This window comes from Anser brachyrhynchus (genome assembly GCF_964034855.1).
Source record: "Anser brachyrhynchus genome assembly, chromosome: 11".
Classification (NCBI taxonomy): Eukaryota; Metazoa; Chordata; class Aves; order Anseriformes; family Anatidae; genus Anser; species Anser brachyrhynchus.
In genome coordinates this window covers 895,606-907,957 of record NC_137706.1, presented here as the reverse complement: position 1 = coordinate 907,957, position 12,352 = coordinate 895,606, and the positions used below count along the sequence as shown (strand labels likewise).

The 12,352-nt window shown below is 37.5% G+C and overlaps 1 protein-coding gene across 3 annotated transcripts in view; it reads right to left on the bottom strand.

Annotated features, from left to right (window-relative positions):
* FBN1 (fibrillin 1) overlaps positions 1-12,352 on the bottom strand; it is a 157,489-nt gene that overhangs the window by 69,108 nt on the left and 76,029 nt on the right. For all 3 annotated transcript variants that reach the window (XM_080607904.1, XM_080607905.1, XM_080607906.1), the window contains 5 exons: positions 11,786-11,911; positions 9,530-9,652; positions 4,468-4,590; positions 3,117-3,269; positions 392-445 (listed from right to left, as the gene is read on the bottom strand). In XM_080607904.1, the coding sequence (XP_080464030.1) occupies positions 392-445; positions 3,117-3,269; positions 4,468-4,590; positions 9,530-9,652; positions 11,786-11,911 (579 nt within the window). The remainder of the gene's footprint in view (positions 1-391; positions 446-3,116; positions 3,270-4,467; positions 4,591-9,529; positions 9,653-11,785; positions 11,912-12,352) is intronic.

Genomic DNA, 12,352 nt, shown 5'->3' with positions numbered 1-12,352 from the left:
GTGAGTGAGATGAAAATACATGAGCAAGCTCAATGTTCAACATGGCTTTATTCTTCAGGTCAATTTCAATTAAAAACTGTAAATATGACTTACAGATAAGATTTCTAAGTCATGTATGTAATGACACTATTCACAGATTTGCCACTATTCTATAACAGCACTCACATACATTGAATGGCATAAAAAGAGAGGGCACACTGATGAAATGGCATGCTCCACTTATTTTATCCTAAATTCATCTATTCTTCTGTTGCAAACATCCACCTAGATAAGCCTTCCTCCCACTCTTTCCAGCCATCATCCCACCCAGCGTGTCTAACTAATCAAGGATATCAAAGTCATGCTTTCAGCCAGAACTTCCATATTTTGAAACTACATAAGGTGATCTTACCATTTCCTCCTGCTGTCATGCCAGTTCCACTACTGCACAGAGCCTGATATTCAGCTGGAAAAAATATGAAAATACTTACTGGCATACTCTTTCTCAGCTCATTGCTTTCAGCTTCATCATTTACAACATGCCAATTAATTACTCCAATTAAATAACATGCCTTTCAATTCCAAACACATGAATATCCTCCAAGTGTTCTGAACCTGTGAAACATTTTAGCAGATTCGGGGTCTGCATCTGCTGATGAAGATGAATGAGTAAAAACTTCAAATGCTGAACCAAGGCATTCAGGAATAGACATGAGCTTCATCATGGCCTTCCTACATAAATAAATCATAACGTCTTCACAGCAAGATTCTCCAGTATTCATATGTCCCAGTCCTTGCTCAAAGTGCACGCTCAAAGTGATTGAAAAACAGAAGAAGTTTTCCCATAAATCTAGACCATATTTAACTCCATTTAGTAGGAGCGTCTGCAAATCAAGAATCTGCTATCCTTAAAAAAAAAAATGTATCAAATTTTCTCAAATGTTTCAGTGAATGGTGGGTTCAAGTCCTTTTGAGTTCAGACCACTTGACAGAGGAAGCTAAACAACCACATCCACATCAGGACTACCTGTAAACAGATAGGTCAGTGTTTTTCAATACAGTTGCACTTTATGAACAGTCAAAATAGAATGGTTTGGGTTGGAAGGGACCTTAAAGATCATCTAATTCCAACTCCCCTGCCATGGGAGGGGACACCTCCCACTAGACCAGGTTGCTCAAAGCCCCAACCAACCTCATCTTAAACACTTCCCAGGTATGGGGAATCCACAGGGCAACCTGTTCCAGTGCCTCACCACCCTCATAGTAAGGAATTTCTTCTGACTATCTAATCTAAATCTACCCTCTTTTAGTTTAAAGACATTACTCCTTGTAAAATAATTACACTACTGTTAAAAAACATTTTTATATTTATTGAACAGCTGTTTTCTCTTCAAGAAAATCATATGCAAAACACCTCCCAGTCGTATCATAATCAGCAGGTTAATATGAATTCAGAAGGCTGTACACTTAACAGATTTTCTGACTTGTAAAATGAACTGATAAGTGGAATCAATTCACCCAAAATCAACTGTTACAAGGATATTCTGCATTACACAGTTTACAACGGGACTTTGCAAGAGAAAGGACCTAATCCTGGGCAAACCATATATGTCTACATTGTGCCCAAAGGGATTCAATATCCATGTAGATACACACACAGCACATACTGCTGCTTGAATCAATTAATCACTGCCAACTTATGTGAAAGCAGACCTGCTCTGGACATGCATCAGCACAACTATTATTCTCAAATGGTAGGAACTTCTGCAGAGAGTTTCTGAGGAGAACAGAGCAACAAGTGTCTTCCTTTCAGGAATTCTTTTAAATTTCTCTGATGCAATGCTACTCTGTAAAAAAATTTCTCCTTTCTTCTCCAAGTCAACTCCCAAAGAAATGCTGCACTTCACCCTTTGTGAGATGGCTTTTTTTTTTGTTTTAAACAGCTGAGAAGGTGGGCAAAACAACACAAGAAAAACAGCTTCCACATGTGTAAATGTTCTGTTAAAGTAATTAAAATATAAAACAGAAGTCAATGATACAGAGTCCAACATTTAAATCCAAAGATTTCAACTCTACTGTACAGAAAGAAGGGCCTATTGATTTGAACAGAGGCTGCTGGAAAGGCTCCTTCCTATTCTGCTAACATTCCCATGGTGTTTTGCTATTCTAAATAACATGGCACATTATAAAATGGTGGCAGCAAGCTCTTGCTGAAGAGCTCTGATCAGCTCAACAAGCCTAATCTGTTCCAATTGCTCATGTCTCTAATGCTTTTCATAAAGCTATCAGTTAAAACTGAGATTTAAAATACATTTCTGGCCTACAAAGCAGGTACCAAGTTAGTGTGAGATGCTTTAGAACTACTTATCAAATGGCTTATTTGGTTTATATGCAACAACAAATTTGCTGAGTGCAAAGAATCACTTGACAAAGTTGTGCTTCAAACTATCACCCTGCAGTCACCTCCACAAAACCAGAGTCTCTTTATTTATTGGCTTCAGGACAAGGACTGCGTCAGCATAGTCTTCTTGGAAGAAGTGCTTGCCTAAAAGCAGATTCTGCCCATGAGAATGATTAGGATTGCTGTCTTGCCAGAGTGCAACTATGTTCCAGACAACAACGCTTGGTGGGGATTTTGCTGAGAGACTCAAATATTCTCAACCGTCTTAATCAGGCTTTTGTTTTGCCCTGACTATCCAAAGTCTAGTTACTGTATAAACAATTTCAGACCACTGGGGTGATACAGAATTCAGACAGCAAATATGTGACTGACAGGTGTACAAAAGGATTTGAATGCATGAATTACTCAAGATGGTTCCATTAATGATTTGAGATCAAAATTATACTTTTAGTAATCCACATCTATCAAAGCAGGGTTTTGTGTGTGACAATCTGTTTTCATGTGTGTAATGACTTTCAATCAGATATTGGCATTTACTGTTACCTCAAAAAATTCTCTCCTATGCTATTCCAATATTCAAAATAGCAGATTGCTCAAAATACTTAACATGTTGTATGACAACATAATTCTCCGGTTTTTAGATGGGATGTTAACACAAAGCTGTATTTTACCTTCCTAAAAACAGCTTATTGACATAAAGCTTACATTAGAATAAGTACCAGTAAATATTCCATACCTGAATTTTGTGCTGGACAGGGTTGACAAGGCTCCCCAAAGGCATAGTCCGTGCTGGCACAACAACATTCCGATTTTGTAACTGCACCGGTTAATGGTCTCACACATTGCCCTCTCTTGTAGCCACCATAGCACGTGCTTCGCATATGTGTATCTGAAAAAAGAAATCCCTCTTAATCCTATCATTATCAACTATAGTGCCATAAGTTACAACAGCTATTAAATATAGCTTGGTTGTCATAAACACTGTGAAATAGCTGTCAAAACAAAACATTTTTCACCATTTCCCTATGCTTCTCAACCACCTATACCCTCACTGCACTCAGGACAGGAAATTCTTCCTCATGCTCCTTTGAGTTCAGACACACAAACTAGTTACCATATTTAATGACTTAACAAATGAACTACAGAAACTGTTACTATGGGCTCTAACATGCAGAAAATGTAAATGTGTAATGCATTAGCTTAGAACTCTTTTATTGACCGTATAATGCATTTTAAATTCCCACTTCCTTTGCAACAAAAGTACAGAAACAATTACTATAGCTCTTTTGACCACAGCTACTCTGTCAACTGGGATAAATCAACTACATATCTGAGCAAAATTTAGTGCAAAATCCATATTTTCATGGCTTCTGAATGTTAAAAGAGGTTTCCCTAATGACAATACTTGTGGCACGTTACTGAGATGGCTTTTTAAAGGCAAGTTGTCAACTGAGGGACTGGGGGCAAACATTAAAATATCAGAACACCTTATTTTTCTGCATTTTTGCATTACTGCCTTTCAGAATACTCAGAGATGAAACCTTACAATTTCTGAGTGTACCATAAGTTTTCTGCTGTTGTTTACCTTTTCAGGATCATAGTTGACATTTCTCACTTTTTAAAAACTGGCTGATAATGGCCATCAGACATATTATAATTTTAAAATCAAAGATCTCAAACCTCCTTCATTTAATAAGAAATAGATGGAAGTAGAAAAATTGATATGTCCCACTTTAAAAAGAGATGAACGCCTAACTAAATCTTTAGGCTTGGTGAAAAAATGAAGTAATCTAGACTGACAAAAACCAGGCAGATTCTCACCTGCTCAAAACTGATAGAGTATCACTCATCCCCAACAGCACTATGCTATATAGTCTACCTGATCTTGTAATTTGGCCCACACATTTTTTACCTTTAAACACAAACAGAAAGAAAAAAGAGTAAAATGGGCATCAACGTAAATATTCCAGAACCCACTAATCCATTAAAATATAGTAAATTCTACATTCAAATTCCAATCTGTCTATCACTTTAACATTAATGCCTTAACATTGGTTGTGACTCGCCTCACATCGAGCTTGTCTTACCAACACAAACACGTCCATCCAGTCCTACTGCAAGGCCAGGGAAGCATTCACATCTGAAAGAACCATCAGTGTTCACACAGCGCCCGTTCATGCATATTCCAGCTGTCTCACACTCATCGATGTCTGTTGGAGAACAGAATGAGCTTTATTAGAAATTAAGTTACATAGAGTTTGATGCTTGGCTGAAACTTACATTTGTGCAGCCTATTTTCAGCTGAAACTTGCATTCACAGCTGCTTTCAATGCATCTTATAGAAAAATATCAAATGAAAATGGAAACTAGTTCAAATAAAGGTCTTTTTAAGAATAATGATTAATTAATTCTGTAAAACAAAAGAAGAAAATTTAAAATTCAGGAGAAATAACAACAAAACAGAACAATTTGATTCTCTCAGGATTTTCCTGCTGCTCAGAGGTCTACACTTTCCCAACTTGTTCCCAAGGGGTACATATTCCAAAATAAGGGTCATTCAAGCAAAAACATAACAGAGGAATGAGGAAACTGTGACTGCTAAGACAAAGGACTTCTGTAGTGCGCAACTGCGTATTCCCTTTCTGTGTTAACAGTTAGTTTGCACTGTAAGAAATCAGCCCAGATTGCAAATTGAATCTCTCATACCCTCACCCTGCTCCCCGCAGGAATCAGGAATGCTTTCATAAGGACACCAAAGAATTTCCCTTCCTCCTGCTGTGGGTTCAGTTTTTGGAAGCTCATCTGAATGTTCACAGGCAGACCCTTCCTGCACATAGCATCTTTCTGGTTATCTGCATGACAATTACTTTTTTCCCTATCAGATGCTCATTATAGTCCATTTTATACACTTTTAATGGATAGACTACACTCCAGTCTTGAAAGAAACTTCCTAATGATTTGAGCACCAAGGAATTGCCAAGCACTAGCTATCATCTTTGCCCAACAATAGTACACTAAACAATAAGGCCCTTAGCAGTGAAATACAACAGTAAAACCTCATAATATTGGACTATCACAAAGGGATGTCAAATTAGAAAAAAAAATTTATAGTCTTCCTGTCCTAATAGTAAGATCATTCTCTAGACACAGAGATCATGCCATTATTTTATAAGTGATTAAGAAAAGGAGTGTTTAAAATATTGTTTGGAAGTATGTATAACCTTTGTAGAATAATCACTTCATAACAACTCTCCGTAACATATACAAAAGACAGTGTGTGTGTGACAATTTCCTTTTTTTCTGACCTTAAAAGGGCAAATTGAGAGTGAAACACCTCTATGTTTTACTTAGTTTGTGTTGTTTGGCATAAAACATGGCTTGTATGATCCAAGATTCCTTTTTCAAACTGCATTTTAAAATAGAAGTTATAGTTGAGTATATGGGCTCAATTCATTTCAACTTCATCCTGCAATCTTTTGTTCTGTTTCAGGCAAATTTTAAATGCTTTTCCCTCTTTAAATGTCATCCTTACTCAGTGTAAGTAAAACTGAGTCAGGAATTCAATGTATGTCCGTATTATTTAAAGGTGCAGACAGTTTTTGCTAAACAATAATGAACTCCTTGGACAGATACATGTTCTCCAAAAATAAAAAATAAAAAAATTAAAAACACGTTCCTTTTGTAAGGTTACTTACAGAAACACAAAGGCAAAATTGCCTTTTTTCTTTTTTTTTTTATTGTTAAGAAATTGTAAAGTAGTAAGGGATGAAATGTGCAATGTGTTTTGTTTTACACTCATTTACAAATGTGTCTAAAATACTGTCATTGGTGTTTTATAGAAAGGTACACTTGGTCACTCAGCATTGCAGAGGTAGCTGAAACTTTGGCTCCAGTGAAAAAGAGGCAAAAATCCTCTGCTTTTACCAGGGCCGGGATTCCACCCAGTAAATCAACTGCACATGCAGGCATACAGTCCAAATTTCTAACCCTAACAAGGCTCCGCCGTCCTCTGTGGTAAAAGCCGCCATTTTGACAACTTCAGAAATACTTTTCTGACGTTTGCCCGAATACCTCAACCTGGTTCTGGAAAACAACCTAATAGATTCATTCTCCATGTCCAATCGGTTTTTGCCTTTTCTGCTTAGCTTGCTCAGTAGTGCCAGCTGGGTACACTAAGTCCTCTAATTTTAACCAGGAAAAATTTACTCAGACTACTAAACTCCCACTTCCAGTTGCCTTGCAAGAGCTTTCAATAATGCTTTAAACCTCTGCCTGGCTGATCTAAGTATTTCTGAAAAAGCTTCAGCAAATCATCAGTGGAAGAACCTAATGGTGAAAAAGTTTAATATGTCTTGTATTACAGGGAATACACAAGACTGTGGTGTAACATTCTTTTTTGGCATGTTACTTCATAAAGCCTGAGTGGAATTTTTACCAGACAGCCAAGCACATGCCCTGTACTTATACTTAAATTCCAGTTTTATGGAACTGTCAATTACAGTATTCCTAACTTTGGGTTAGAAATTTTTCCTAACATTTCCAAATTCAGCTTACAATGCATCAAATGAGATGTTTATAGGAGTAACGTGTTTCACACTGCAATTCTTGTATTCCTTTGTTGATCTCCTGAAGAATTTGGCAAAAATACTTGTCAATTCCATATCAAAATTGCTCAGGCAGGTAGCCAATTTGCTGCAGAAACATCAGTTTGTGCATACACACATTCCCAATATGTGTGAGCACTAACTGCATGTTTAAGCTTGTGTAAGATCTTCATGCATTCGCTTCACAAACAAATTCAGGATACACAGTGTGAAAGATGAGTGTTTCAGAACCTAACTGTTTTATAAGACAGAAATTATTTACTCTGCACTTGTGGTATATACAGAGAGGACTCTACAAGGATAGACACTAAAATGTACAAGGAAAAGACATTATTAAGGATCGATTTTAAACTTTTATTAATGTGACTAGAGACATTTACCAGAGAGTTGTGCTCATTCTAGCCACTACTTTCTCCTGGGAATTTCATGATGCTTTGGGCGAGTGGAAGAAGGAGACACATATGGGAATTTGGGAATACGTGCACTTTGGGTGTCAATGTCTCAAAATCTGGTTTGATTTTCACCCAATAGCAATTTCATACTTAATGAATGTTTGCATGCTCGTTCATAGAGAACAAGGCTTACTGTAAGTGTTGAAAAGCAGTGGGAGAAATCCTTATTTTACTATAACATCTGTTCCAACTTCCAGTAGAAATCAGTTGAGTTGCCTGCAATTTTGGATAATTTTCAAATATTCTCCCTTTGATGCACAGAAGTAACATTTCTCTAGGGCCAGAAACCCCTTTTTGGCTGTATCCATAGTCCTGTTTGGCCAGGAGGCATGTAAGAGAGGCTGTGAAGTCAAGTATCCCAAGTTTGATTTTGAAAGAGTCGAAGCAATTTATGTACCAGTTTCTTGGATGGCATTTCAGTGAACAGACTGATATAAAAAACATAAATAAATAAAACCAACCAACCAATCAACAAACAAAACCCATCAACAACAACAAAACGCCATACCAAAAGGTGATCAAGGCACAAAACAAGACAAGTTTTTGGGCTGAGCTTTCATGAGTTAGTCACATCCCTGCTAATGACACAGAGAGCAGCCAGCAAGTGGTCTTTGGGAACAAGACTGTCTGACGTGCCAAGGCCTGATAGGCATTGAACTCTTCCCTGCCAAGTCTGAGGCCAAGTTTCATTGCCTTCCCACACACAGACCAGCTTGAAAATAAGCCTTGGCAAAGTGCAGACATACACCCACTATTTGGAAAACAGGTAAGAATGTAAATACAGCTGATTGCTGTTAAGTGTGTGAAAGCTGCTGCCAATGCAGACAGTAGCTTGTAAGCTAATGGGACACATGTTCAGATCCATGCATTTTTTTCATCTGAGAAATTAAAGGACAACTTATTCTCCCAATCAAAACTATCCTATTATGAAGCAAGAATGGGGTCTCCTCTTGTTATAATAGATGAATCCCCTGCCTGAAAGCTGGGTAGCCCTGGTTTGCACATTTAGTGCAAAAGGTACCAAATGCAAGAGAATTTCTGGATGTTTTACCAATAAATCGTTGTCCTAGTTTGGATCCAAAGTCTAAGTCTAGGTACCATGCATCTCAGATCTAAGACCTGTACAGTGTTCAAGAAGCAAAAGGATCCAGAGAAATTCACCTTTAATGTCAGTAACTCTCAAAAACAAATTAATTCAAACATTTAATTTTGTAACTGGTCCACAAGATGCTGCTGTATAATCCAGTGTTCTTTTTTGGGTTTTGTTTTGTTTGTTTTTTTAATTTACTGAAGTGTAAATACTTTAATTACCTTGATTCCTAGAGCTGAAAGATTTAAAATTTTTTCTAAAGAAAAATCCTAAGTAACTTGGCACAGCATTTGCTTATTCCTTATTTCAGCTTCTGTAAGTAACTTGGCACAGCACTTGTTTGTTCCTTATTTCAACTTCTGGTTTGTGCCTATAAAACACACTGAAACACGAAGACTTATACACACAAAACTTGCAGTTCCTGATGGGACAGAACAGGAACTCTGATGACATAACTAGCAACAAAAAGACTGCAGTGTCTCCCACATGAGCTTTTGCTGAGCTAGTGCAGCAAACACCAAAGACAATCTTGCTGCGGTGCTCATGTCTGCATCTCGGTCACAAGGGGTACTGCACACTTCTTGGAGATACTGTATTGACTGGAGACACCCAGGCAGGAATGGGAGACAGACCCCAGGAAGGCCAGCATGTTTGGGTGGTCAAAGGCAGAAAACTTGAAAATGCCAAGCACAAGAAGTGAGATATACTGGAGTCAAACTGCAGAAGACCTCATAGGCAAAAAAAAAAGGTTTAACTAGGTCAGATCACACAGTTGTTGATCAAAAAATATTTCCCACTGGTTGGTTAGGGCTGCTGCTCAGCACTTTGAAGAAGACTGAGTGCTGTCTTGCACAATAACAAATCATTCTAGCTAATTAAAAAAGCATATCTGATGAGAACTCTGCCCAGTGTTTCTTGTCCCCAAGGATCACTGTAAGGAAATTAAAGCTACAAGAGGAATATAACTCTCATACTTTGGGAATCCATCAGTTATTGTGCTTACCTCTGCAATAGCGTCCATCAGATGCTAACTGGAACCCTGGTTTACAAATGCATTTAAAACTGCCGTCCTCATTGATGCACATCCCATTCAGGCACATATTCCTTATGCTGCATTCATCCATATCTGAAAATGCACATAACAGATGTAATCCTTATACTGTTTACATAAAAGAACCCCTACTAATTATATCCAAAAGGTAAACCTTAATTTCCTTCTTGGTTGTCAGGGGTACATGATAAATGGGAACATACAGTGGGATGTAGTGCACTGTCCTAGAGGATGCATGAAAGCAGTAACTCCAGTTTTTCATAATGAATAGTTAACATACAAAGGTATGCATACAAAAAAAGTAAAGAGAATGACAAAATAGATGAGAGACTGGACAGTTTAAGAACTGCCGGTTGGTAAAAACCTTTAAAAGGTTTTTAGAAAAAAAGGGGGTGGGAGGGATGCAATTGAAGAGAGCCTGCAATCTTGATGAAAATGGAAGCTAGGTTAGAAGCAGATTGCATTTGGAATGGCAAACATATTTTTATGTTACTAAGAACACCTGAAAGGGCAGGAGTGGATACCTGTGTTAGAAGTGAAAACTTCTGTAACCTCTGTTTTAAGATTTCCAGTGTGGGAGACTTCCCACCACTGCACTCAAGCATGCAGAAGCACATTGAACTCTGCTGCATTTTCATCATCAATTTCCATTTAAAATAAAACTCGCACCTTCCTGGATTCAGCATGACAGGTCACATAGGAGAGGTGCTTACTGGCTTCATGCTGGCATTATTCACTCTCTGACCTAATGGCACAGAATAAGAATTCAAATAAGAATAGCATATACTGCTATTCTGAACCCTGCACAGTCAGTCAGTCAGTCTCTCTCTCACGCAAAGGCAAGAAATTTCTGTGCTTGATTTGAGTAATATATTATGTGCTCTTAGTCTTTACTTCATGCTGGTGCAAATGAAATCAATTTTGGACATCACATACAAGAAAATCAGTACTATTTAGCAGTTTCATATAAAGGACTATACGCAGTTACATTGATGGATGGCACAGGGTCTTTACCAGTAAGTGTGTGCATATGTATTCCTAAGAACAAAACTCAATGCATTACAATGCCAGAGATGACACTGCTTCATAAGCGGATGCAACAGACATTCTGGCAACATGTGCAATGGAATTAAAAATGTTTTACCAGACTGCCGATGTCCTGGTTCTTATTACTATTAGCACATGGTATTTGGTGGAAAAGGAAGAAATCAGAATCAAGTGGTTTTTATTCCCAAAATATATTCATTTTCAAGTACCTTTAGTCAATATAGATCCATAATTAGATATTTAAAAACTAACTTATAGTGCTAAACTGTGTCTAAAAAAGAGTCAGGTAAAACAGTCTTAAAATGTCTGTCTCTACCAAGGATTAACAGAATCACTACGAGCACATAAAATCACTGGATCATAATGACATTACAATATATTCGGAATCATGCTATTTTCCTTAATATTGCAGCTGTCTTGGACAGATATTACACTTCTAGACATGGTGTGTTTTCTTTTTACTTACAGGCTAAGTCAGACAAAAATAATTTATGATTAAAAAAATCATGTATCTATCCCCACCAGGAATTTTGGCATTAAGTCTTTGAGCTGAATCACTGAGATAATATTCTGCCAAAAATGTTTCTAAGAACAGTGCTTGAAATTCCTTTAATGTATGAATAGATCATTGAGAACCCTCCCAAGGACCTTGGGAAGCATGATAAAGAACATTCTCCCCCTTCCCCCCCAACTTTGCTAAAGGTCTAGGAGGTAGGAACACATCAATTACGTTTACAAATTTTTCTTAAAAACAGATTTTATGGGTCAGCCCAGATTGCATCTGCATAAAACACACTGCTAGACACCCAGTTAGATCCCATAAAGTATGCTGTTAAACACACAGTAAAATTAGGCAGCATGTGACTTGTACTCCGTTTTAAAATGTACCACTCCCATCAAAGAAACTGCATTTTGCCATAGTGGTATGTGCTATTTCTCCTGCTGGACAGACATCCTGTTGAGGATTGCCAAGCCAAGGATCCAGAACTGGCTGCAAAAGACAGTTTACTTGCCCTCCCAGATACAGCAAAAGGTATATAGAAATTTGATTCCTTGCTCCCCTCCATCCCCTCTCACCAAAGGTCCTTTTCTTTTTTATTGATGTGAATAACCGCTTGCAACTGTAATTACTAATATGGAGTAACTTCAGAAAAGTCTTACCTTCACAGTTTTTTCCATCAGCTGCCACTTGAAATCCAGCATTGCACACACAGTGAAAACTGCCATCTGTATTTATGCATCGTCCATTATTGCAGATACGACCATTCTGTAAACATTCATCAATGTCTGAAAGCCAAACAAAAAGAAAAATAATGTTTTAGGACTTTTCTTTTTTATACTCAAGCGGATTTTTTCCCATTTTTCTTCCCCCTAGGTTTTTAACCCTACATGGAAACAATATTCACCTGAGAAATAATTTATTTTGATTTCCATAACCAAATGCTACGGGTGTGGAAAATGTTTGCCAGCTTTAAATTTCAAGTTGCTGTGAAAGAATTTCAGTGAACATTACCCAGCAACTGGTTCAAACAAGAATCAGACCCATTTAACTGTTGTTGTTTGGTTTTGTCTGGTTTTTTTTTTTTGTTTTCCATTTTCATTCATCATTAAAATGCTTTTACTGAAATTTAACTTAAGAATAGCTAACTACTGAAGGAAAGACGGGAAGTTTGTTTTTTGATGCTGCTTTGTAAAGTAAGAGGAGAGTTTGAGACTTTCCCACCTCAC